This window comes from Echiichthys vipera, assembly GCF_963691815.1.
Source record: "Echiichthys vipera genome assembly, chromosome: 16".
NCBI lineage: Eukaryota > Metazoa > Chordata > Actinopteri > Perciformes > Trachinidae > Echiichthys > Echiichthys vipera.
In genome coordinates, this window is record NC_139841.1 from 21,040,047 (window position 1) to 21,064,835 (window position 24,789).

Genomic DNA, 24,789 nt, shown 5'->3' on the forward strand with positions numbered 1-24,789 from the left:
AAAGTTTGTCTCCTTGCTAGATGTGAAGATTGATAACACTCTCATATCCATAAGCTTAAAAATAAGTTTTTTTTACAGTTGATTTACTTGACCTTTAAATACAAATTTAACTAAAACTAGATACTTTTATAAAATAAATAATTGGTTAAAATCTAAATATAATCAAAATAATCAAATAATCTAATCAAAAATAATAAAGATATAATCAAAAATAATAAATAAAAATAAATTAGATCAAATGGGTTTGAATGCACTGCCACAACCTACTGGAAATGAAATATATATTCAACAGGTAAAAGTGCACCGCTATAATGGAAAGGGTGTGTTGTGAAACAGAAAGCGAGACCATAATTAGCTTTTCTTTTTTTAATTCATATTATCATTATCTTTGGAAGCAAAAATCATAATTGATCAAACGCCCAGACCTACCAGTAAACCTGCAACTTCATGTTTTTACATTTCTGTTTCTATACATTAAACAAACAAAATATCATATTTTAATTAGTGAGCTTTATTTGTGCTTTTTACCTTTGCTTCCAGACTGTATGCTAAGCTAAGCTAATCATCTCCTGGCTGTAGCCTTATTTTTACCCTGTAGACATGAGAATGATATCAATCTTCTGACATTCTGTTTAAGTAATTATGCTTTTAAACAGTAACAGTGTTTGTGTAGCAGTCGCCTCACCCTCTTTCCTGTGGCAATGGGTGAGTTCGGTGCTCTTTACATGCAGGTCTATCTGCTGCATTGTAACCTGCAGGCAGCAGAGGGAGCCATCCAGCCGTCCCACCAACAGGCTCTCAGCAGTTTTGTTCTTACAGGCTACTGGCTGGTCAAGAACCCACAAGCTGAAAGTCTGAGCCCAGCACAGGGCTGTGACCCGAGACAACTGAGCCTCCACATGACAGTGAGATCCTGTAAAATAACAATGAAATTCAATTTTTTGAATACTACTACTACTACTACTACTAATAACTACTACTTACTTAAAACTTCTTATTATAAGGCATCTTACAAGGAAAGAGGGAAAAAGCCAGACTTACCCCTGATGTTCATGATGGTGATGTGTTTGTTCTCTGGGGCGGCTAAAAAGTTTCCCCCTGTACTCCAGTATACAGGAGACATATGATGACACCTACCAGCCCTCTCACTGCTTGATCTGTCTGTTTTACTGGAGGGAGAGAGTCAGTGGAAGGAAACGTTTACAACTATAAGTAATCCCAGTTCAGAAACCCCTCTGTAAGATCTTCAGAAATGTCTTGGCCTGTAAAACCTTTACTGTACAAAATACTACTGAAACAAGCACACCAAACCTTGTGATGCAGGAGAAGGTGGTCTGTAACTCCACAGTGTTCTGGCTGATGCTCCACAGTTGCACCACCTTGTCCTGAGAGCATGTAGCCAGCAAACTCTGGTCACTGTTCCAGGAGCAGCTGGTCACCTGAAGGGAGCAGAAATAATGGAATAATTATTTGTCATTGTCATTTTACCTCTTTCTTATCGATGAAAAAGACGTCTAACTGACAAAAGAGGTGATCGCAATTGTTCACATGTTCAAACTTGTTGTCTGTTTTGTGTCAACGGAGCGTTTGGACCCGGAAATCGTATTTGAAAGGGTGTTACGTCAGACTATAGTTGGATAGAGGCTTGCCAAGTCCTTGCCAAGGCAACCTGGGCCCACGGACCTGTGCTGCATGTCACCCTCTCTCTCTCTCTCCCCCATTTCCTATAACAGTAATGCCAAACCAAAAACTTCTCATCAAGAAATGCTGGTCAATAAGGTTTCAGCAAAAAAGGGAAACAAATCAATAAATATTATTCTTTAAATATAAGTTATAATCAAGTAGGCCATTTATTAATTTTTAACAAGACCAGAGACCTGCAGATATATAAGCTATAGTTATGGGTTATTGGATCCACAAGTCTCAGCTTTCCAGTCATGCCCAATTTATTCAATTTCAATACCGTTTAGGGGGTTTAGTATGCAGAAGTGTTAAAACACTAAATTTTAGAATAATCGAAAATAACAAATTTGTACTGCATGAGAAAAACTGCCCGTTTTTTGCCCCAAAATGCATAAGATTGGCACAGAAGGACTGTAAAGGGGAAGATTGTAGGTACCCACAGAACCCATTTTCAGATATATTGTAATGGCCATGCCAGTTTTTCCCTCACCAACATTTTGCCTAATTTTGGAGCGTCAGTAGTAGATTCATTCTAGCTCTAAAACAGAGCCTGCTATAGTATTTACTCTAGAAAGACAGTGTGTTGGCTGAGATTGTCGGCATTCTTGTGGGTCTAACAAGGAGATGTATTTTGGTCAAGGGGGGTGGCATCTCCCCTCATACTCCCTCAAATTGCCTGCTGGTTTTAATGCAGATTACATTGCGAGTCCCTCACCTTGTTGTAATGTCCTTCCAACCTCTTGAGAGGACTTTTGCGTAAGTCGCCAGCCAGGTCACTGTATGTTTGGGGTCGATTAGGACTGTCCCTCCCTGTGGCAGCCAAAGCCTGCACCAGTTGATGCGCTGCCCACTGGCGGTGTTTACTGGTCAGCCTGGCAGACAGGACACATGCTGCCAATGCATTGGCCAGCTCCAGAGGGCCCACTCTGGCACTCAGGGACGAAGTAGACACCCCTTGGTTTCCTATATCTAGGTCACATATTTAGACAGCTTCTATGAATTAAAAAAATCACGAAATTTCAACCACTGAAATACTGTATTTAAAGATAAACTAATACTTCTCACCATTAGCATCATGTTCTGCCTTATCAGGGCTGTAGCAGTGAACACTCTTCTCAGTGAGCAGGGACACCAGATTTTGAGTGACCAGGAATGTCGGGGGCATTTGCTCATTGTAGTCCTTCTGTTGCTGGGCTCCCTGGGCTGCAGTTGTGAGACTGGAGTTCAGGCAACCTCTCTGCTGCGGGTCACTGATGGCCCCAATGTTCACCCCTGTAGCTGCTGCCATCAGGTCCTACAGGCAGTAATAGTCAAAATATATTTTCCACTTATTGGATCACAATTTCATCACATATGATTAGTAGGGCTAAACAATAAACAAAATGCTGATTAAGCCAGGGAAAGCTCTCTGTATTTCTCTGTATACTGGAGCTGTGGTGTCTGGTGTTTTTTGGCCAACTCCCTATTTGAAGGATGCCGATACAGCTTATTTGTACTCAGAACAAGTAGTTTATTAACACCAACAACCTTGTTACATGAGCTGTACACAATCTCCAACCGACGTTGCCCACTCAGTTACAGTTCTTTTAGCTGCTTATTCTGGTTCTTATGCTGTATATCCGTCTACCTGTATTACCTATTTCAGGGAGAGAGATTACAGCGCTATGACAGTGTTCGTGTCATCACTCTCACTGCCAGTGAGGAAAGACAAAATTTCTGCCGACCTAAAGTTACTCTCATTGCAGATATTAATTAACTGAAAAAAAAAATACAACAACCAATGATATCTAACCAGCTTAGTCCATTCTATTAAATACTGTACATTAAAATTATATTAAGTAAGCCCGAACAAAAGGAAGTATAATTTACTGATGTAACAAAAAATATATGAATTAGTGGATTGACCAAAGCAGACCTGACCTGAGTGCATATCTCCACTAGCTGCCTATAAGCAATAGGGCTGCTGGACACCACACTGCCAATGGCTGAGGTAAGGAAGCTGAGGCAGGTGGAGTTGTTGCGCTCTGTCTTCATCCCGTTCACACCTGACTGTGTGTCCACACAAGTGTGAGCTCTGCCCCCTGCTGCTAGAGTCATTAAGCGGACCAGGATACGGATATCAGCCAGACCTAAGGACTCTAGTCCGTTAGAGTGGCTGCACACAGATGCACTGGAGAGGAAGATAAAAGGGGACTCTTTAAACCACACTGAATTGGTGAAAAAAATATATATATCATAAAGGCTATATATTCTCAAACGTACCTGGAGGCAGTCTGAGACAGTGCTCTCATCACCATGCTGTAAGCTAGCAGAATCTGAGCTGTAGAGGTGACTCTTCTTAAAGCTTTTAGTCTATCGTGGGAGTCCCTTAGTGATACTGCCTGCTGTCCAAGGCTCAGAGAGATCTTGCGCTCAACAAGGGCATTCCCTGATGAGGAAAAACACATATACAAAGGTATTGCATTATGGTAAATCATTGGATAAATCCCTGATACATCTCGCTGAACTTGCATTTTTGCACACCATCTTGTGTGGGCATGCTCTGGATCAAATGGGGCAACTGGGGAGTGCATTGTGTGTGCTTCAGATGCCCAGCTATGAGAAATGAGTGGTGAGTCAGTAAGCTGCAGTAAGTTTGAGTGTGGTTAGATTCTCCTACTGCCAACAAGCACAGAGGGAATATGGATGTGTCACAATAAGGGGGCTAAATCTTTTATCAGAGATAAAGTTACAGAAACATTCACTGCAACATGAACATACACCTTCAGTCTTCGCCTGCTCAAGTGGATCAATGACCCAACACAGTGGCTTGATAGTGCTTATCCAGACACCTATACATATTTGATAGAATCACCAGGTATCATTAAGATGTAAAAAAACAAAACAACCTGTTAATAGCCACCTGTTAGATCTCAACTCAGCTGACATTTAGTTAGAGAGTCTGATGTTGCTATACTGCACGAATGTACCGCAGTACCCCCCTGCTCAAGCTAGCTGCACATCAGTAGTAACTGTCACTAGCATAATTTAGCGATCACTGTCAGTGAATATTCATGTATCAGATGTATCTCATGTGCCTCATACCAGATCTGGATTCTTCTTTTTGTTTTTTACAACCTGCCACACAACAGCTTTTCGGCATTTTTCTGTTTCTCCCAATCTTATTTTTAGTACTGCACTCATATACATCATAAAAATCATACATCATATGAAAAAATGGCCTCAAAGGACATCCTTTTTTTTTATAATCTTTGACAATTCTGTTTCAACTACAAAGATTTAGCTGGATTTAATATTTTGAGACACCTTTTAACTCAAAATAACTAAATTGCATTCAGGAAATGACAGGGCTTTGGTCTTTCTATACCAAAACATGATACCTTTTGGAGCTACTGCTCTCTTAGGGTCAGCTGAGCTGTAAACCAGGGCTCCGAGGGGATCTGGCTCAGTGAAGGCTATTGGGTCTGGCACCAGCTTCTTTTCAGTCAGCCCCAGTGGTCTCAGCAAAAGCCCAAAGTCCTCCAGTCCTGTCAGCTTGTCTGTGTCGCACTCATCCTGCTGGCTCATTTCCCAATCATCTGAGAAAACAAGCACCATTAATTTTTATAAAAGTCACTGTAAAACAATTTAAAGATTAAAATCGTTTAACCTTCCCTACCATCAGAAGTGCTGTCCAATTGGCCAATCAAATCTGATGTCAGACCTTTAATCCTGAAGCAAAAGGACAACAATGATAAATAACAGGCAATATAGCCAGTTTACTTTAACCGATTTAAGTCTTTATAAAAGTAAGAGAACAACAAACATTCCATCATTGTTGTTTGCTACAGTGTGTGTAGTGTGATGCATGTAGCCATCATTTCCTGTATTAAATACTATACCTTTCATATTTAGAATTTGGGTCACTCAGGTTTGCAGCCAGATACTTTTCCCTGCAGGAGCTGCAGAGGAGGTAGAATGGGAAGTTGGAGCCACACTCCCCTTTGAACCATACATCCACGTAGGCCCCCGTGCTGTCATAACCCTTACGTGCAGCACTCTGACCGCAACCTGGGTGACGCCGTTTTATGTGGTTGTTAAATTGCAGGGTGAGGGTGTTGCACAGCTCACACTTCACCATCTGACTGTGTTCTTCTCCGGCCTAAAAGAAGGGTGATAAGATACAAAGTGATATTTCTAATAATAAGGACGATGGGAGAAAGGGACAGGTTTACATGTCAAGCAACCTTAGTGATGACAGAGTGTGTGTGTGTGTGTGTGTGTGTGTGTGTGTGTGTGTGTGTGTGTGTGTGTGTGTGTGTGTGTGTGTGTGTGTGTGTGTGTGTGTGTGTGTGTGTGTGTGACCTCAACTATCTGGAGTGTGTCTATCTCCAAGCTGAAGAATGAAGGCGTGAGCAGGTCCTCATACGGTTCTTCATGGTATGGGTCATCCATGTAGCCCAACTCTGACTCCTCAGCGGAGAAGGGATGAAACTCCACCTGCTCCGGCCAATCACTGACCAAGGAGTGCTGTTGGTACAGCTGCGGGAGGGGGGTGGGTGATGGCAAGTCTGAAAAGATGGTGTTTGAAAAGTAAAATGCGTGGTTAGGCTTTTACAACAGCACAGGTTGATGACAATATTTCTATCAGGTAATAGAAGCTCTAAACCAGCATGTAGACATGTTTCTTTCATAGTTCAAAGCTGTAACTCTGACCTGCCCTCCGGAAAGAGGTCCTCTGACTTGGGCCTGAGCGTCGCCGGCGTGCTGGAGGAGGTCTGTTCCTAGTGAGGTGGACATCCAAGAAGTTCTCCCTTTCTATCCAGTCGAGCCCAGGCAACAGACTATAAACAAAATATCATGCTTCTACTGTTTGCATTGACAACAGTGCTAATAACATAATGTCTGTATCAAATGACAAAATGTCAGTATGTTCTTCAAATCCCTTACCTTTCATTGGGTTGACTGGTGGAACGCTCAGGACACTGTACTGTCTCTGGCCCATCCGGCGACAGGGTGTCAGGAGCACCCTCCGGTCTTGATGACTCAGGCAACTGCTGCTCCTCCGTCAGGGGGTGCTCCAGCATCCAGCTGGCCAACACCTCAATGGTTTGAGAGTCCACATGACCTGCTACATCTGGGAGGGACCACAGGGAAGTTTAACTGTCAGGGTTCAAAAAGAACAAATGGATCATGGAGTTTTGCATTTCTAATTTGTGTTGGACATCTTCACCAGATAATCATGCTTCTGTGTAACGTCTGAGGACAGACTGGTGCATCTGCTCTGACGATACAGAGTGCGTGACAGGGGTTAGTGTGTGAAATCTGTGAAGTAGTAAGTGAGGAAAGGCCTATAGTTTGACTAATTTGGTTGTATGTAATGTGAGTTTGTGATTAAAACAGGTGATGCTGAAAACATATTATTATATATACCCTTCAGTAACACATAAACTGAAACGTGACATGCGTGAGCAAAGAATCAGAATTTCTTCACCTTTACCTTTACCATGTGGTGAAAAGTCTTAGAAGCAGATATATTCTGTGTGCAAGATTTTAGTGAAAATTGGATTTGAATTTGTTCCTTTTTCCCAGGAGAAGGAGAGAGTAAAATCTGAAAACTATCAAGCAAATGGCATTGTTCCAGGAGGTCTCTACAGATAGTTTTGATGCAGAAAAATATGGGCTGTTTGAACACCCTACAAATCATGGTATACATATATAAACAGTATATAGTTTTCTTTTCAATTACCTCAATCGATGTCCACTGTGAGTCACAGTCACAACATCATGTTAATACATAAACCAATAATTTAAGAGTCTTCATACAATGCATTTATTCTATTCAAGAACTATAACATCTCTACTACAAAGGCTACAAAAGGGGCTGCAGCACACAGTGAAAGACAGATGTTTAAAATAGAAAGCACATTTAGCGAAAGCGTTAGTTATATCAGACACTCCACAAAGCAGTACCTGCTGCCTCCATGGCCCAGTAGATATGTCTCATAGAGAATCCCATTTCTAGCAACCGACTGGTGACAAACAATTGTGTCCGTTCTGGTGGTTGAGGAGAAAAGGAAAAGTACACAAAAAGAAAAGAAAAACAAACCCACAGCTCCATTTTGAAATGTTCATATGTGTACGGTAGTGAAAACTTTCAGAATAATAAATTATGTTCACATATTGTTCCCCTCCCCCCCAGTTTATTTTCCACTTTATCAGTTTACAGACTACAAAAAGCACAAAAAAATAACGGACGATGACATAAATGGTAGCGTTCAAGCATGTGCGGGCACAAACTGTGTCATGCATGCATGTAGTAGTTTAAATATCATATCTGTCCAATAGCAAAGAAAAAAAACGCATGCTGTTTTGAGACAAATAGATGAACGTATAAAACCATGCAAGATACAGACAGTTCCCACTGAGTAATCTACTCCTTTTACTATAACGCAGTTTTCCAATGACTTCAGTAGCATGTTTGAATATGAAGCTAGCATGGGGAAAAAGTTTGTTTAAAAATGAACTGACCTGCAGGACTGCAACGATTAGCAGAGCTATTCTCTTCAAAACAGTATGTCTCTAATTTCAAATTAGGAAAGACATTTAAATTAAGACTTGTTTTCTTTTCAGTGTACTGATGTTCGACAGCTTTTCCCCCATTAACGTCTCTGCGCTTGCTCTTACCCAGGCTGCTTCTGGCCTGTGTGCTGCAGGGACCTGGTTCCATGAAGCTAGTCTGCTGCTCTGTGAAGGCGTCACAGGAAGCAGAGCTGGCCAGGCTGAAGCAAGGGTGCAGCACAGGGGGAGCGCTAACCAGGCCCGTAAGCGTGGGGAACCGAGTTAAGACCATGTGCCTGGAAGGAGTGAAAATATATATACAGTAATAACACAGTGCAAGTGGTGCTATACTGCATCTGTTGAGTCCTGACCAAACATTTGAAATAGAACGTATCTGAAGGAATGAGGTGAGTTTTATTTAACCTGAATTTATACTTGGAGATGCCTGAAAATGAAAATAAACCAAGCACTTATCCTATCAATTATTTTAAGCTCAAAAAGCTCAAGGCCGTTATTTGTTGTTGTGGTGTCCACTCACATTCAGCGAAGGTGGTACAATATGTGATTTGTACAGTGAGTCAGTAGAGCTCAGTAGTATTCTTGTCAAAACTCTCCTCGCTGGAGGGCTTTGATTTTTTTTTCTGTTAGATTATATAGCACTGAGTCTGTTTGTTTGTTTGTTTGTTTGCGTCCTGAAAGTAAGAATAACACTGACACTGTCAGTGGACTGGGTTAGGAGAAGAACAAGCAGGCAGAGCTGCAGCTGAGGTTAAAGACAGTGCAGGCACAATCCTCACTCTCCTTTTTCATCAACACCCTAACTCACCCATTCCCTGGACTTCAGAAAAGCTGCTGCTGCCAAAAGATACAGGTCTGTAGCAATCAGTAACTCTAATGGTTCTGTCTGTGTTCATTCAAAATGTTTAGTATGAATTACTCAAGCAACTGTTAAATCATCATAATTATTAACTCATTCTATACTCACTGGAGGAGGCTGAGGGGAAAGAAAGGGTTGAAATTATCAAGGCCATCTGCCTGCAGGTTTGTTGGCAGAGAGGATGCCAGGTCAGTGTTAGAGGATGAGGCAGAGGCTCTGTTTGATTGGCCGAAGATGGCAGTGCCCTCTGAGCCCGCGCTGTACAAGGACACAGAGCTGGAGGATTTGGAAATGGGCTGCGATAAGTGGTGGCCAGATTCTACAAGGACAAGGGAGGGAGGAAGGTCAGGTCACAACCAATACTTTTTATTTTACTATATTTGTTTTAGTTTGACCTCGAATACAACAAAAACAAAGGTGATTTTAAGTCTGCCAGTCCAACTTCCCTCAGGAGAAGGACCGAACCTTGATTTTATGAACATTTCATAGCATTTCAACAATTTAATTTTAAAGCAATGTTAAGGTAGTGTTTTTTGCATACATACTACAGCTGCACTGATTAGCTGATCGACAGAAAACCAACTGGCTAATTCAACAGTTGAGTGTTTCAGCATCTCTGATTTGAGAATTTGATTACTTTTAATGTAAATAAACCGAATATATTTCTCAGTTACGGGCAGTTTTCATCATTTATTAAAAACAATTATTAATTGCAGCCTAAATGCCAGCCAAGACATTTCAGTGCAAAGGCCAGATTATTAAATAAGCATGCTGTGTAGCTAAGCAAGGCCTTATTGTCACTGTCTTGTTGATTTCTTAATTATTTCAAGATCACACCTGGCCAGTTGAAAACTAGCCCCCTGGCTATTTCTGGTATATTTACAGCAATGTTTATTGGTATGCACTGTATCTGAGAAAATAGGCAGAGTAAGTGCTAAATCCTAATTTTTCACTTAAATCTGTCAAAATACCAATTTTTCAAGTCTACAACTCTACAACACAGAGTAACTAACAAATATCTTTACTCAAATGAATAAATGTAGATACCTTTGTGTTCTTTGTCCTCCTGCAGTCTGTTCAGGGCTCCTTTGTAAATCATGACCTGAGCCCTTTCCAGGTCGACAAGAGACACGCTCTGTTTAATGGGACATGGCCTGACTGCCCACTTCACCATGCTCTGCACCACATACTGCAGCACTGATCTCAGCTCAGCACTCTCATCCCACTGTTTGCTGCTGGGCTTTGCTTGTTCAGGGTTTGTGCTGGAAACGGGACTAATTGAGGAGTTGGGAGGGTCATGTTTAGGCACCTGAAGCAAATCAGATAGCTTCTCACAACTAAAAATGACTGTCAGGGACTTCAAAGCTCCAATGAGTAGGTATGAGACTCTAACAGCTCTCAGTTCATGTGCAAAGGCATCCACTCTGGAGGTCTGGGGTGTTTGAGGAGGCTGGGGTGGTCCTGACTCCTGATGGTCACAGATCTTTGTGGCATCTTTGGTTGAGGTTGGTGACTGGAATGGGTCTGTCTCAACACTGTAATGCATCTCACTCTCTTTCATGTTGTCTTCTGAGTATTTCCTTTTGGGGTTGGAGGCTGGATGAGCTCCCAGCCATCCCTGCTCCTCCAGCAGTCCCATCAAATAAATTAGGTCTAACAACACTGTCGGTTTGAGGCCTCCGAGTGGGGTGACATCACAGCAGGATATGTCACAGGGCTCCAATGAGATGATCGGCATGTCGCTGGGTGACCAAGAATTCATGGAGCTTAGTTATTGGGAAGGATGGGAAGAACCCACAGATACAGCATGGAGTGACACCAGGACGGATTCAACAGGGGGGTTAATGGGTTTAAGAATGAAGAGGAAGAAGCAAGAAGAAAGTAAGATCAGGGGGGTAAATGATAAAAATAAATTAAGATGTTTGACTGATTACAGAGGAGGAAAAATAAACACTAACAGAAAAGAACTGTACAGAGTTATAGAAACACTGAAAGGACCAAGACAGAAAAAATATAAGAATCGTTTAATGGAAGTTGATGAGAATCCTAATTTAAAAAACACATGCAAACACATTGTATCATAAATAAGTGGGCATATGAATATATCATAGTAATACCTGACAGAGAGGTCTGCCTCCTCCCACTGAAGTTTGGCCAAGTAGCTTCCTTCTTTCAGGACTCCCAGCAGAATGGCCCTGCGCCCACTGGGCCTGTGAAGGCACAGGCCTCCAGCCCTGAGACCACTGTCCACTCCTCCGATCAGGGCCAGCACCGGCCACACTTCAGTGCAAAGAGCAGCCAGCTTGGCCTCCGACAGGGAGCGACAATGGGCCAACAATTCCCCCGTGTCGTCTTTTTCATTCTCCTCCTTCAGTCCCTCAAAGTCTGTGGGACTGAGGCCTTTAGGAGCATGTGAGACAGTGATGAGAAAACAAAGACTAAGATGTAATATCCATGAATAAAATATAATACACTTTTTCATCTGTTCTTACAACCAGCCGCCCATCCCTTAGTCCACTGCAGCCAAATTATGATCGACAGGGATTGCTAACCTCATATTTATTCCACATAATTGAAAGATAATGTGACCTCAGGGAGAGTACTGTATCTATTGTGACGAGGACATTCATCCAAGCCTGATGAAGGATGATGTACAATTTAGGAATACTGACTAGGAATAATGACTTTGCATTTTTTTGCACTTTCCTTATGTTCCTTATAATATATTTGCATACAAGTTTGGTAGGTTTATACTGTAAGATGTAAGATCTTTGTGGATTTCTTAGCAGGTCAGGTATCTGAGTTAAGACGCAGACCATGAGCCACAAAATTTCGTTGGTTTGTACCCGGCTAGGGACCTTTGTTTAGTTGAAAACAAATGAAGATGTAAAAGTTAACTGTGGTAGCAAACTGTTATAAAATTAGAAAAAAACAAGATCTATTTAAAAACAAGAAGGCTAAATGTACCTATAGGTGACCACTGCTACTCACCTGAACTGAAGCCTTCTAAGTCTTCCTCTTTCAGCAGGGGACCAATGAGTTCCAGGTGGGTGTGGATGTACTGGTTGATGTGCGAGTCCCACTGGTCACACTGATGGAGTCTACGGAGGAGTTGCACTGTTGACTCCAGCAGCACCGTGGTTCGAGGGCTGCAGAGAGGCTCTCCGGGAAGTAGATTGCTGGGCATGCCTCGCATCTGGAGATCCCGCAGTGACACCTGTGAGAAAAACACAGGCGTAAATTTTGTTGCGCTGCAAAAATGTTCTTGATATAAAAATTTTGTATGTGAATTTTCAGCAAAACTTCATGGAATAGTCAAGAAACCCGTCTCTATTTGCTTTACATGTTAATAGGCAAAATATCTACTTATTGTTGATGTTTGCTCACATTCACTCTGCAGTCATTACACTACACAGGTAGTTAGCAGTCTGTTCTCTTTTCAGTTATGGTGCATGGAGTTCCCAGGTCCCACTATTAATAAAATCCCCAAGGTGTTAGTTCTAAAATGTTTTCGTTCTTTTTTTACTGTGGCCGAATAATCAAAAATGTACCTACACAGGATTCAAAGATGGGGGACTTGCCCTGTGGAATAAGTGCCTATAGTATGCACAGCATATCAAAATACCTTTTCTCCAGGATTACTGCTGTAGAACAACACACAGGGGTACAGTTCAGACCCAACCACAACTTCAAATGCCAACTTTGGCTCCTAGCAGAAAAATCACAAACCCGCAGAGAGTTCAGTAAAAAAACAAAAAAAACAGTGAATATGAGTAAAAGCCCTGAATACTGACTGTGAATATTTGGACAGACCTTGTCGTTCTTGGCAAACGATATGGTGTGAGCCTCCATGTCCAGGATGCAGGTGATGGTGTCACCCTGGGTAAAGGAAGGAAGTGTTCGGACCAGTTCACCTCCATGGTACAGGTTGCCACTATAGGCACGATACAACCACATGTCAGTAGTCGTGTGGTGGTTGTGATCTTTGACTGGCCAGCGGGAGACACCAATGCATGTGCCCTCATTGCCTCTGTTCTCTTTAGTAATGTAGAACTGAGGAGATAAGTTTTGGTCAGTCTGTTAAACATGTTCTGTCAGGACATGGCTGATAAACCAATAAAGCTGAAATGCATGAGTTTTTTTTCTAGATACCAATCCTTACCTTCCAAATGAAACAGCCAGATGTGATGGCAGTGGTTGCCAAGCCATAACCTTTCCCTCCTGAGCCATGGGAGAGGATGTTCCCACTCTCCAAAGAACAGCAGATTATCTTGTGTGGGTCAAAAGAAAAATCTCCAATAGGAATACATTCATCATAGCTGCCAGGATTCTGCAAAACAAGAGTTGGAGAGAAGGCATAGTTTAGCAGCAATGTTCATCAAACGAATTAATAAATAAATTACATGTTGCAATATGCAATTACATGATATGAAAACATTTTGCAGTTGTTAAGTGTTTCACTTGACATAATTAGACAAAATCTATTAAAAACATGTATGTCACTAAAATGTAAAAATCCTGAAATACACAAGAATATATGAAGGGTTATAGATTTATAAAACAATTACTAGAAATAACTAACGAACTGGCTGACAGAGTTCCGTGATAAGCAAATCACATTTTGAATAGTTATCACATTATACTGGAGGTTAGATTTTATAGTCATTGTCTTTGTAACATGAAACTAATTAAATCTGCTGTATTTTTTCTTTCCTCTCCCACCTCTCAGCCAACCTCCACCATAAAGTACAAGCCCATCTGTTCTATCAAGTAGCCCCGCTGTTTTCAATTTCAATACTGCCAGGAGTGAATTTCACTTCTTTCTTAACAGGTTTCACATAATCTAAGTCTGGGATTACTGCATTCATTCATATTTGTCAAAACACAGCAACACCTTTTCTGATATTGTTATGAGGGTTATGATAGGCTGGTTATCTGAAAAACATTTTGAATTGTGATTACGCTGCGATGTGTTCTAATGTAGAGAACACAAAACTTTGGCCAGTAAGTAATTTATACCCTTTAAATTGTGTTTGCTATTATTTCTGCAAGGGTCTGCATGAGGACTTTGTGTAACTTTTACACACGTTTAGAGTTGGGATAGCTCAAAAGAAGAATAACCCTATTTTACTTGCACACTAGGAGACTGATCACAGTTAGTTGAAAGAGAGTATAAGTACAAAACTCACTGTTCTTTTAATGATGCATTTTATGCTGAGTTCTTTTTGTTCAATAAAATGATGCTGCCAATAATTTTCTTTCAGATTTCTTGAATTCAGCAATCAATTTTTTGTATTTTAGCTGTGAACTGAAAGCCACAGAAAGGCAGAACGGAGTACACGTTAAAATATCTGTTTTATTGAAAGTTATATCGTTTTGCAATATTCAACAACATTATTACATATTTTCCTCATATGCAGCCCTAGTATGCAGATTATTAGGCAAGACAGGCCATGAAAGCGCAAGGGAAATTTGTTTTACATAGTAATACACTGATATTATAGTGATTTATAGCAGTATCATACATAGGTAGAGGCTACATAGTAAGTCCATATAGTATTATTATTGAAAGAAAGTCTCATCCTATCAGTGAATCTAGAATATTAGTCCACAATTATATGAGACGGCAATTTTACCCCCTTTTCTTTTTCAGCCATCTCCTCGTGGTTCTTCTCAGCTAGTGGTTCCTTCCACATATAAACAGACATGAGCTGAAAGAGTTGTTTAACAATCTACGAGAAAACGGAGAAAAAGACAAAATGTAAGGGCTCATTATCACATTCACAATTTCAAACTCACATATTCTGAATGCATGAATGTCCTCTTGAACTACTTCACTTGCACGTTGCATTTGAATGTTTACATCATACCTGTTGAATTTGAACGGGTTCAGAACAAGCAGGTAGCAGTCTTTCTAAAACATGGAAGGCCAAAAGCTTAGTGCGAAGGTTCTGGAAGCATGGAGATCCTGAAGAGAGGACGTGGGAATTAAGAGGAGCCAAGGTGAAAAAAAAATCAATGCTGTTTTTCATCTTAAACGGTCTTACCTGAAGAGCACTTGTGTGAAATAATGGCCATAAGTGGATCAATCCATTTGACAAAAGTGGAAAGTCTTTTCATTACTCTTAACGATAGTACACGCCTCAAAAACACCAAGAAATCTGCAAGCTGAGATTCAACCACTTTGCTGCTTTCCACTCCTAAAAAAACAAAAATAGAACAAAAAAACAAAAGGTCTATTAAAAAACGGCTTTATAAAGACAATGCATGTTCTTAAAAAGTATATTTTACAGTGTGCTCTTTGTAGAAAATATTTCAGTGAAGTTTCACCAATTAGATTTGCGCTCTTGCTGCCGGAGTCCAGATCTGTTCTCTCAGCTGTTCCTCTCTCTGCTATCTGCTGTTGGTGGAAAGTATAAAGGATATTTTGGAGCTGCTCACACATCACTTCCATTAGAGCATGGGATACATCCACGGGCAGCAAATCCTCACAGGAGCTGAGAGCACAAGACAATTTGTTATTCAAACGTAAACACTAAAGAGTATTTTTTGGTTTTTATTTACACAAATAGTTCTCACCTTGCAGCCACAGTCAATATTTGAAGCAGGCGGGCACAAGCCAGTCTAACAGGTCCACTTAGCAGCATGGATCCAGATTTAGATGCTGCAAACCAGCCCTGGTTCATCATTGCACAGCTGTTGTTGGTCAGCATGGAAAGGATTTCCAGGATGCCACATTTGATGACCAGCACCAGGTCCACTGGTTGGTAGTCGAAATTCAGTGCAAACATTGTGGCTAGGAGAAGGTGCTGGCAGGAACCTGGGTATGACAGAAACGACATCTCAGCTGCATGCAAAATAAAATAAAAGAGTTGTACCAGGCAGTGGAAATTAAGATGTTGTGAAACAATAATGAACAAACCTGGATGTTCTCTTTCCAACAGGACCCTCTGTTTGAGGACACGGACCACCTGCTGGTAGAAGGCGTGGGCTGCAGATTGTAGCTCTCTCTGTGTATCCATAGAAACTGATTGCGTACCCGACTGATAAGAGGGATGTGAGGGTAATATATACAACAAAATGTTAATGTAGAACAAACAAATCAAATGAATACAGTATTTAGTAATTATCCTCTCTCCATCTGGCTTAAATTAAATATTCATGATTTCTTTATAGCTTTCCGAAACACAAACATTGTCATAGCATGATTATTCATTGTACCATGTAATGCTGTGTCTCATAATTGGCCCCAGAGTGAGAGTTGATGATTTGTGTTCCCAAAGAAAAGCATCCAGAGAGGAACTGAAGTTGCACGGAGTGCAACAATGCAGGAAACTGAGGGGAGAGGGTGAACCCACTGCTCTTTTCCTCCATCTTAGACAGGAAGGATGACATCTGACACAAAGCCTCCAGGCGCAACTGATCACAATAAAGGGAATAGTTGGCGGTTAGTCCTTAAATCATTAAATGCATTCAAAGACACAAATCATTTCTAGCACTGCATTTTGCAATTGCAGATTGATATTAATTTCCACCTATACTTGAGTCTATGTGGCCAATTACTTCTGCCATTACATTACTATAATGACTTAAAATGGACATATTATGCTCATATTTCAGGTTCATACTTGTATTTTCGTTTTTACTAGAACTGTTTACATGTTTTAATGTTTGAAAACACTGTTTTTCTCATACTGTATTCACCCTCTCGTGTTGTTGGCATGTAGCTACTTGTAGCAGTGTATGTAATGTGAGCACACAATTTTTTTCTCACAGGGATTACTTTTACATGTGTTACTCCAATATTTGAAGTTTGGGTTTTATATGACGATCCAACATTGTAACATTATACTGTATATATGACAGAAAAAAAAGGAAATGCATAATATGTCCCATTTAAAAACACCAAAAACATGAAGGAAACCAATAAATGAACAAATAACTGCATGTGTTACAGGGTGTTCTAACTCCTCTGCAGTTATAATTAACTGTGTGCAGATAAAAATCCTATTACCTCAGCTCTGCGTTGCTGCTGCAGTATAGCAAAAGCAATGGCCCTCGGATCTGCCTGACTAATAGTCTGTCCAGCCGGCAGTATTGGTGAGGAGGATGACGAGTGGATCAGGCTTCCGCAGACAAAGTGGAACACCTGGTTAAGAATAGGCAAAGTGTTGTTTCCGTAGTGGGACATACTGGTGGTTGGGCTGATACACTGTCGCAGGCGATCCCAAGCGTCTTTCATGATACCCAGAGAACAAAGAGGTAAGCCTGGAACAGACAAACCGAGAAGAATAAGTCTTTTCTGATAATATCTTTCAACACCTCTGACGGAGTTAATCATTCACTTTCTGTGTGTGTGATTTTTCTCACTTACAAAAAAATCAAAAATTTCCAAAGTTGTGCTCAGAGGAATTTTACAATAAGAGACTAATTTAAAAATGTTTTTCTAGATGCACCCTTTCTGTCACGCTACAGTTTGTTCCACTGGAAATAATGCAGACTTTAAGTGCAACAATTTGTGCTGACCTGAAGAGACAACTCTAACTTTGTTACAAAATAAGATTTAAAGCACACAAATGATGATGACACATTATTAAAAGTATTATTTGGACATTTTGGGAAATAAGTGTATATTCACTTTCTTGCAGAGCAGCAAGGCTGTAGTTGTCTGTTTCCAGTCCTTATGATAAGCTAAGCTAACTGATTGCTGATTTAAGCCTCTTATATAGGAAAAAGATACAAGAGTGGTATTGATAATTTAATCTAATTCTCTACTAAACTCTTCCTTCAGTCATACACTGAAGGGTATGACTTATTTTAAAAGATGCACTAATTGAAACACATATTTAGGAGTAAACATATTCCACCTACCCATTTTATTCTTGGAAGATCCCAAAGAGTTTTTGGATTGGTCAGACTAAGTAAGACAAAGACAATACATTAGCACCTATAAAGAGGCAAGGGGCCAACTTTTGGTACAGCACAAGACTCACCTGTTTCCGGCCATCTGCAGCCATCGCTAGGAATTCTGCCGTTGATCTCCTAAAAGTGGGATTGTGCAGACAGTTATTAGAGAGCTTAGAGAAAACTCAACTGCACTAAAAAAATATCATAACAAACACAGCTACCTAACACAAACTCTACCTTGCTCCGGTATTCATAGCCTGGATATTCTCCCTTTCGCTGGGTTCCACACAAGCAGGCCTGACCCCCAGCAGGAGGAAGAGACAGCGGGACACCACCAGATGGCAAGCTGCAGGGAAACCCAAGCTTTCGTCAGATTCCCTCTGCTTCTCCCACTGCTGCTTGAGATCCAGCTCCCTCTCTGGGCTGACGGGGCTCTCCATGCTGCCGGGGAGGGTGGAGGTGCCAAACGATTCATACACTGTCACGTTCTGCTGTACTTGCATGGCCTCCCGGGTGGCCATGAATGATTCAAGGACTTCTGCAGAGACAGGAAAGACACATGAGAATCAGATGTGTGTGTATTTCTGTCTGGGCTAGTCTTCCCCTGAAATTTTAAGTTACAAATAAAAGGAAATACATTTGAGCAGACATAGATATACATTTCTAACCTGTCAGGTACATACGACTGGTGCCAAATGTGTCCTCCTCTGCAACCACATCCTGGTTGTGATTTGCTGCGGGGGGTGGGGGCACCTGCACCTCTCGGCTGCAGTGACCTCCTGACTGTTGCTCGCGATCCTGTCCCTCCTGCTCCACCGAGGGACCTGGCTCTTGCCTGTCTTCATCAGGACTTTGGGGAGACTGAGTGGTCTGCAATACAAGAAATATGTTAAATCATTTTTAATAATTTATTTTATAATTTTTTTTTAATATAGTAGAAATATAAACAAACAAATGTGGGTGCAATAATTGTTAATATTAACAGAAGAAAACACAAGTTTTGCTGGAATAGTTACATAACAAATATTAAAATATATATATTGCATATAAAATTTTCTTTAATATTTGTAATTTTAGTAAAGGTACCTGTTTGACAGCAGTCTGCACCTGTGACATCTTTGGAGAGTTTTTATGGGCCAACAGAGTGCTCCTGATTTTATAAACGGTTTCATAAACCTCTAACAGCATCTCACAGGGCTCATATCTGTGTCAAGGGAATTGGACAGATAAAGCAGATAATTAGCATTGCTCTGCATGACGGTATGGACCTTACACAATTATGATTCAATAAAATGCACAGGAACATGCATTTTAGTAAATAGTACATTGTGTTACTGACCTGTCCTGCCAACAGGCCTCATTCTGCAGTCCAGTGTGTTTCAAAAGAGCAGCCAGACTGCAGCGACAGACGGTCTGCAGCAAACAGTCGCCTGAAGAACCTCCACTTTCCCATTCTGCTCTCACGTCAAAACAACAATAAGAGCTCAATTACAACAGCGTCACAAAAAGGAAAAACACACAACCTGAAATCTATGGTGTATTATGCAGTAATTATCAGAGCAAGTACATGTATACAGATGCAGATTATTCCTAATTCCGCTGTTTAAACAAGATAGATAGTTAATTTTCACCTGCAGGGTTTCCCCTTAACTACACTAAGTAAACTACAGCTACAGTGAGGCGGTTGGTTAGAAACTTAGATGTAATCATATTTTCAAATCTCCAGTCAGCTTTTAGCACAGACTTACATAGGACCCTTTGGAATCTATGTTCTATATATATTTTTTTTTTTTATCTTTAAACGTCACCTCCATGTTAGGGCCCTGCCTTAATGCTGCCGTCAGTCGGTCGATGACCCGCACCGAGCCCCCGTCAAAAAAGCCACTTGCCGCCGAGACTAACAACTTTTCTAGAGTAAACCCTGTGTGTTTATCTACATTATATACTTTCAAACACACTACCTTTGCTGTGAGCATACTCCTCCATATTCCGCCACAGTCCACCTGCAGGTCCTCTGGAGGATCCCAGCACCAGTTCCAGCAAAATCCTAGTTTCCTCATTCAGATTGAGCTCTGCCAGCCTGGCATCACTACTGCCCAGCAGCACCACCTCAGTCAGCCATGCCATGCTAGTGTCTACAGGACAAAGAGTCACATGGCACATAGATCAAGTGAGCCATTGAAAAGTAAAGTTAATTAATACATTTGCATAATAAACTTACATCTAAAAAGGTGCCCTTCAGTTAATCTCTGTGGTCTCATGGTGTAATATGTATAAACTATATATGTATATATATAGCTATATAAGGTAAACGTGGTAACTTTATTGTTTGTCATCCCCTTCAATCTACCCTTATGTTTCTTGTCTATCTCTTCTGTCAACTACCTAATGCAATTGTAAAAATTACTCTATACTGGTCTCCATAACATCCTCTTTGTCCATTTGCAGACAAGGTGGTTTTATTATTAGTGGTTCCGAACAGAATGTTGACATGTTGGTGCAACATTAATCGGGGGATGAAAAGCAGTTGGTATCTATTTGCAAAAACATTGGCTTAAATTAAAGCATGGAGAGCAAGCAGTAAAGTGTGTTTTCCTACCCAGCTGTTCAAAGTCCATTTCAAGCCCGTTCCTGAGGAGGACATTTGATAGCCAGAACTCTGATGTTTTCTCCTGAAGTGAGGGTGGCGGGCCTTGCAGCATACCACCAAGGCAACGGCCGACTGCCAACGCTACAGACCGTTCCAGATCCAACAGCCAGACCCACTTGCATTCCTCCTCCTGTTGCTGCTGTCCAAGGCATGTGGTTTCTTCACTTGTATCTGTAAGGGAAATCCCTTGTCTTTGTTAAACTTTTAAGAAGGACGTTAAGTGTAAAAATGGGCCATCCTTTTTTCTTTTTTTTTTTAAACGGTGTGTTACTGCTGTTACCAATTATAACAATAACCAAGGATGAATCAATGGGTTAAGCGTTGATTAAACTTCCACTGACCTAAATACGTTTTCTGAGCCTCCTTCCCCAGTTCTTGCTCCTCCAGGAGGCCTGTCTCTGGCAGCAACCTGTTGAAATCATTGAGTTGTTCCAACAAGGCCAGTAAATGGCTCAGGAGGGGTTGAACTGTGCCCAGGGGCAGCAGAAGCAAGGAGTACATTACTTGGCACAGCAGGCTGCCAGCCACTGAGCTGTACAACACCACTGGGACAAGGGTTGAGACGAGAGAGGGGGGGTTAGAGTGACTGATAAAAATAACTGAGAAATACAGACAGACAACAGATACAGAAGCAAAGTAGGAGATTTGAAGACTTTGAAACCGAGATGGTACATCTCAAGGGGTTATTCCTAATTAATAATTTCCAACATTGAATAATGACAAAAAAAGACAACATTATTAGGGAGGGAATTTTAATAATTTTGTGAATAAAAATAATCTGCAAACAACTCCCATAACAACAAAAATTATGTGGGAGAGTAGAGTAACTAGGTTATGATGACACAATGTCAACAGCCATTATTCTTACCATGCAGCTTATTGATGATTTGTTTATCTAAGGAACTCTCCTTCAACAGTTTGGTGGATCTCCTGAGTGTCTCAGCAGCACAGGGAAGCAGCAGGTAAAGATGCTCACGAAGCAACGTTACACTGCTGTCATCCTACAGAACAGCAGCAAATGCAAATATATGAGCTTTAAGTAAAATATGAGTTTGAAATATATGTAAATATTTATGTACCTCAGGACTGGAATGGATATAGCAATGGCCAAGCAGGTGTTTGTGAAGTCCAGACAGCAGCTGGTGGAAGTGACAGGGAGGATCAGTCTGTCCCTGGCTATCACTTGACAGCTGCTTGTCACTGTTTTTCTCCAATTCCCCAAATGCCCTCTCCTGAATGAACACACAAAAACAAAAAGCGTGTGGAGTAGTAGGAACATCAACAGTAGGATCATCAATAAGAAAACAGGCAGCAAGACTCAGAAAATACTACATTTGCCCATAAGTCAAAGTTGCAGTCTCTCCCCAATTCAACACACATAAGACACAAAGTCGCACCAGAGACCTCTTCTCCATACCGTGTAAAAGCCTATGCTGAGGAGCAGTGTTCTGAGCAGCACCTCTGCTAAGTGCAGAGGGTCATAGGCCTCAACAGAGCTGGATGAAGAGGGAGGCCGGGCGAACATAGCGGGTGTCACAGGGTGTCCCAGGGTTGTCACCTCCCCAAAATGGCTGTAACCTAGTAGAGACGCTACATGGCTCTGGTCCTGAAGGCTGCTGAGGACCATGTCTAACTGCAGACGCTGTGAAAGATACAGAGGAAAGAAGAAGAGAGAATAGTTTGGTATTTGATCATATAATGTGAGGTCAACAAAAACATCTCTGCTGGGAAACATAATTTCATAACATTCAACACATATTGCCTAGCAACACTCCAAGTAGTTGATGTGATTTTGACAGACATGCTGTTTGTTAGCTTCATCCATCCACTCATTTTATAACCAACTATCTGGATCAGAGTTAAAATGAAGAAAGCTATGCAGGAAATGAAGAACATGTGTCCTTTTTAATGCAGTTTAAATGTAATAGTGCGTTCTGTATTTACACCATTATCTATAAAGCATTCCTGAGTGATAATGTAATGTGTTTTTTGTGCACAAATTAAAAAGAAAACACACTATTTGTAATTGGCACGACTATTATAGGCAATGTTTAAAATGGAACTTAAGAGCTCCACATACCTGTCCTTTAGTGAGGACATTCAAGCTCTGGGGGCCCTGTGGGAGGAGGGAAAGGAGCAGTTCTGTTCTTTCCCTCAGTGGAGGAAGCAGCAGAGACGCACCAATGGACAGCGTGTTCAGAACTGCCTGAGGATAGACAGGAATGTCAACCCAATATGAAGACACTTGGATATCAATGGTTAGCACTTACTTCAAGCAATAGATTAAAAAAATAAGCACATATATGCTATGACAACCCCAACACATCAATTAAGGCACAAAACCGTTCTTATTAGGTGCGTTTCCACTATGGTCGACTTCTCTGAATGAGTCTATCTCACCAAAAACGCCCCAAATTTGCATGTTAGTAACTCAGGAGGCCATTTGACCAAGTAGAAAACGGCAGGGCCTCTATTGTCCCCTGAGATTTACCCGATTGCTGATTGGAACTAGCTTTCAGTGGGATGTGACGTGTGGTAGTACAGACGCCACAACAACACAGCAAAGTAGAGTAGACACTTTTATCCAGCGGTGTAGAAAAACGATCTGTGCACGGATTCTGGATTGAATTTCCGACGTCTGTCAACAAACACGCCTCGAATATTTAGGGTGGGTTTCATGTTACTTGTACATAAGTTGAAGTTGTGAATCATATGGGCCACCTTAAATCAAACAACTATTCTGTAGTTCACACTAGTAGGAAGAGCGGTGTGTCACTGTATCACTGAACAGCTGATCGGCTGATCACCGGCTAATGAAAACACACCTATTATTTCCATTCTTGCACCTGCAGACAACACCAACGATTCTTCCTGACATAACTCAGCATAAGAATTTTATACATAGAATCTAGTAGGAAACAGCCTGTTGTTTACCTGTTGTATTGAGTCTGGCATATTGGTATCTATGAGCCGGAAGAGCAGGTTTCTGAGGGGCCTACCCTGAGCCCCCAAAACCATGGCACCAGTGCCCCCAGCATGGGCCAAGGACAAGTGGATGGAGAGCAGCTTCATGCACAGCAATAGAAAGTGATGGTGGTCCCTAAGGAATATATGGAGAGAGCATTAGGAGTGTCCGTTAAGTGAATAGGAGGGAACATCAAGGTGCAGGTCCAAGGTATGTCCATGTAATGGGATGAAAAAATAGATTCTACTCATTCTAACTGATTTCATACCTTTTAGATACAAATGGGGCAGGGGGTGTGTCATCCCCGATGCCATCACAGTAACTTTCTAGGAAGTTACGCAGGTAGGTGAAGGTACTCTCTTCCAGGTCGACACAAAAGGGCCTGTGCCACGCCACCAGTTGTCTGGAAAAGACCAAGTCACTTAAAAAGAGCGGTGCAAGCACAGACATGTCAGTACTAATAAGACAGGGGGATGAGAAAACAACAGTTCAGCAGTATAAAACAATGCTGAACAGTCAATTGAAATGTTGCAATGTAGGGAAAACCGAATATATCTAGTAAACAGTTAGTTTCAGACGAGATGAGGCTTTACCTGTCGGTTGGAACAGCGGTCCAAGCCAGGCTGTGAGAAGTGCCAGCAGTGATTTGCTGGATTGACACCCCCTCTAGACCAAGCACTTTCTTGGGTTTGGTTATTGGTGTGGAAGTGTGGCCTTGCCCACACTGGCCCATGGTGTTGTTCCCCCAGGCATACACTTCATTCTCTGATTCAAAAGGACAACATTACAGTCAGAGCACAATCACAATTTGAATATCCCATTGAGAAACCTGTAAAAATGATAATTCCTACCCCAAATTAAAAAATGATTCTGCAAGCAAGGTTAAGATTTCTTTAAACTATAAACATCTGAACACCTGAGCTTTAACTGTTTTCTTACCATGCGTCAGAGCCAGGCAGTGGCTGTCTCCACATGAGATATCAATGATCTTGGTGATACTCAGGTCTTCTATGAACCTGGGTCTCAGAGAGGTTGTCTCAGAGGAACCACATCCTAGACACGAGCCACAGCCCCACGCAAACACCTAAATAAATAAGAATGAACACAAATTAGGGGCGGGAGATATGGCCAAAATCTTCTATCACGATATAGGTAATTTCATGTTTC

General features: G+C 41.3%; 1 protein-coding gene across 5 annotated transcripts in view; it reads right to left on the reverse strand.

The window, feature by feature from the left end:
- LOC310958804 (putative E3 ubiquitin-protein ligase HERC1) overlaps positions 1 to 24,789 on the reverse strand; it is a 43,013-nt gene that overhangs the window by 10,209 nt on the left and 8,015 nt on the right. Inside the window, exons 10-56 of one of the 5 annotated variants that reach the window (XM_083929919.1) lie at positions 24,562 to 24,706; positions 24,216 to 24,387; positions 23,891 to 24,025; positions 23,592 to 23,757; positions 22,738 to 22,863; positions 22,075 to 22,299; positions 21,737 to 21,889; positions 21,526 to 21,658; positions 20,999 to 21,202; positions 20,607 to 20,828; positions 19,969 to 20,142; positions 19,347 to 19,461; positions 19,094 to 19,211; positions 18,676 to 18,877; positions 18,245 to 18,545; positions 18,094 to 18,142; positions 17,972 to 18,017; positions 17,115 to 17,368; positions 16,322 to 16,519; positions 16,023 to 16,143; positions 15,680 to 15,920; positions 15,431 to 15,597; positions 15,148 to 15,300; positions 14,971 to 15,068; positions 14,737 to 14,832; positions 13,263 to 13,430; positions 12,914 to 13,153; positions 12,726 to 12,809; positions 12,092 to 12,317; positions 11,218 to 11,500; positions 10,148 to 10,866; positions 9,209 to 9,419; positions 8,350 to 8,519; positions 7,636 to 7,719; positions 6,613 to 6,799; positions 6,379 to 6,506; positions 6,028 to 6,233; positions 5,565 to 5,824; positions 5,342 to 5,394; positions 5,064 to 5,261; positions 3,946 to 4,111; positions 3,604 to 3,853; positions 2,749 to 2,977; positions 2,399 to 2,652; positions 1,312 to 1,439; positions 1,042 to 1,169; positions 686 to 913 (exon numbers count right to left, since the gene is read on the reverse strand). In XM_083929919.1, coding sequence (XP_083786045.1) covers positions 686 to 913; positions 1,042 to 1,169; positions 1,312 to 1,439; positions 2,399 to 2,652; positions 2,749 to 2,977; positions 3,604 to 3,853; positions 3,946 to 4,111; positions 5,064 to 5,261; positions 5,342 to 5,394; positions 5,565 to 5,824; positions 6,028 to 6,233; positions 6,379 to 6,506; positions 6,613 to 6,799; positions 7,636 to 7,719; positions 8,350 to 8,519; positions 9,209 to 9,419; positions 10,148 to 10,866; positions 11,218 to 11,500; positions 12,092 to 12,317; positions 12,726 to 12,809; positions 12,914 to 13,153; positions 13,263 to 13,430; positions 14,737 to 14,832; positions 14,971 to 15,068; positions 15,148 to 15,300; positions 15,431 to 15,597; positions 15,680 to 15,920; positions 16,023 to 16,143; positions 16,322 to 16,519; positions 17,115 to 17,368; positions 17,972 to 18,017; positions 18,094 to 18,142; positions 18,245 to 18,545; positions 18,676 to 18,877; positions 19,094 to 19,211; positions 19,347 to 19,461; positions 19,969 to 20,142; positions 20,607 to 20,828; positions 20,999 to 21,202; positions 21,526 to 21,658; positions 21,737 to 21,889; positions 22,075 to 22,299; positions 22,738 to 22,863; positions 23,592 to 23,757; positions 23,891 to 24,025; positions 24,216 to 24,387; positions 24,562 to 24,706 — 8,614 coding nt within the window. Of the gene's footprint in view, positions 1 to 685; positions 914 to 1,041; positions 1,170 to 1,311; positions 1,440 to 2,398; positions 2,653 to 2,748; positions 2,978 to 3,603; positions 3,854 to 3,945; positions 4,112 to 5,063; positions 5,262 to 5,341; positions 5,395 to 5,564; positions 5,825 to 6,027; positions 6,234 to 6,378; positions 6,507 to 6,612; positions 6,800 to 7,635; positions 7,720 to 8,349; positions 8,520 to 9,049; positions 9,097 to 9,208; positions 9,420 to 10,147; positions 10,867 to 11,217; positions 11,501 to 12,091; positions 12,318 to 12,725; positions 12,810 to 12,913; positions 13,154 to 13,262; positions 13,431 to 14,736; positions 14,833 to 14,970; positions 15,069 to 15,147; positions 15,301 to 15,430; positions 15,598 to 15,679; positions 15,921 to 16,022; positions 16,144 to 16,321; positions 16,520 to 17,114; positions 17,369 to 17,971; positions 18,018 to 18,093; positions 18,143 to 18,244; positions 18,546 to 18,675; positions 18,878 to 19,093; positions 19,212 to 19,346; positions 19,462 to 19,968; positions 20,143 to 20,606; positions 20,829 to 20,998; positions 21,203 to 21,525; positions 21,659 to 21,736; positions 21,890 to 22,074; positions 22,300 to 22,737; positions 22,864 to 23,591; positions 23,758 to 23,890; positions 24,026 to 24,215; positions 24,388 to 24,561; positions 24,707 to 24,789 lie in introns of all 5 variants that reach the window. The other 4 variants (XM_083929923.1, XM_083929922.1, XM_083929921.1 and 1 more) reach the window with 4 other exon arrangements.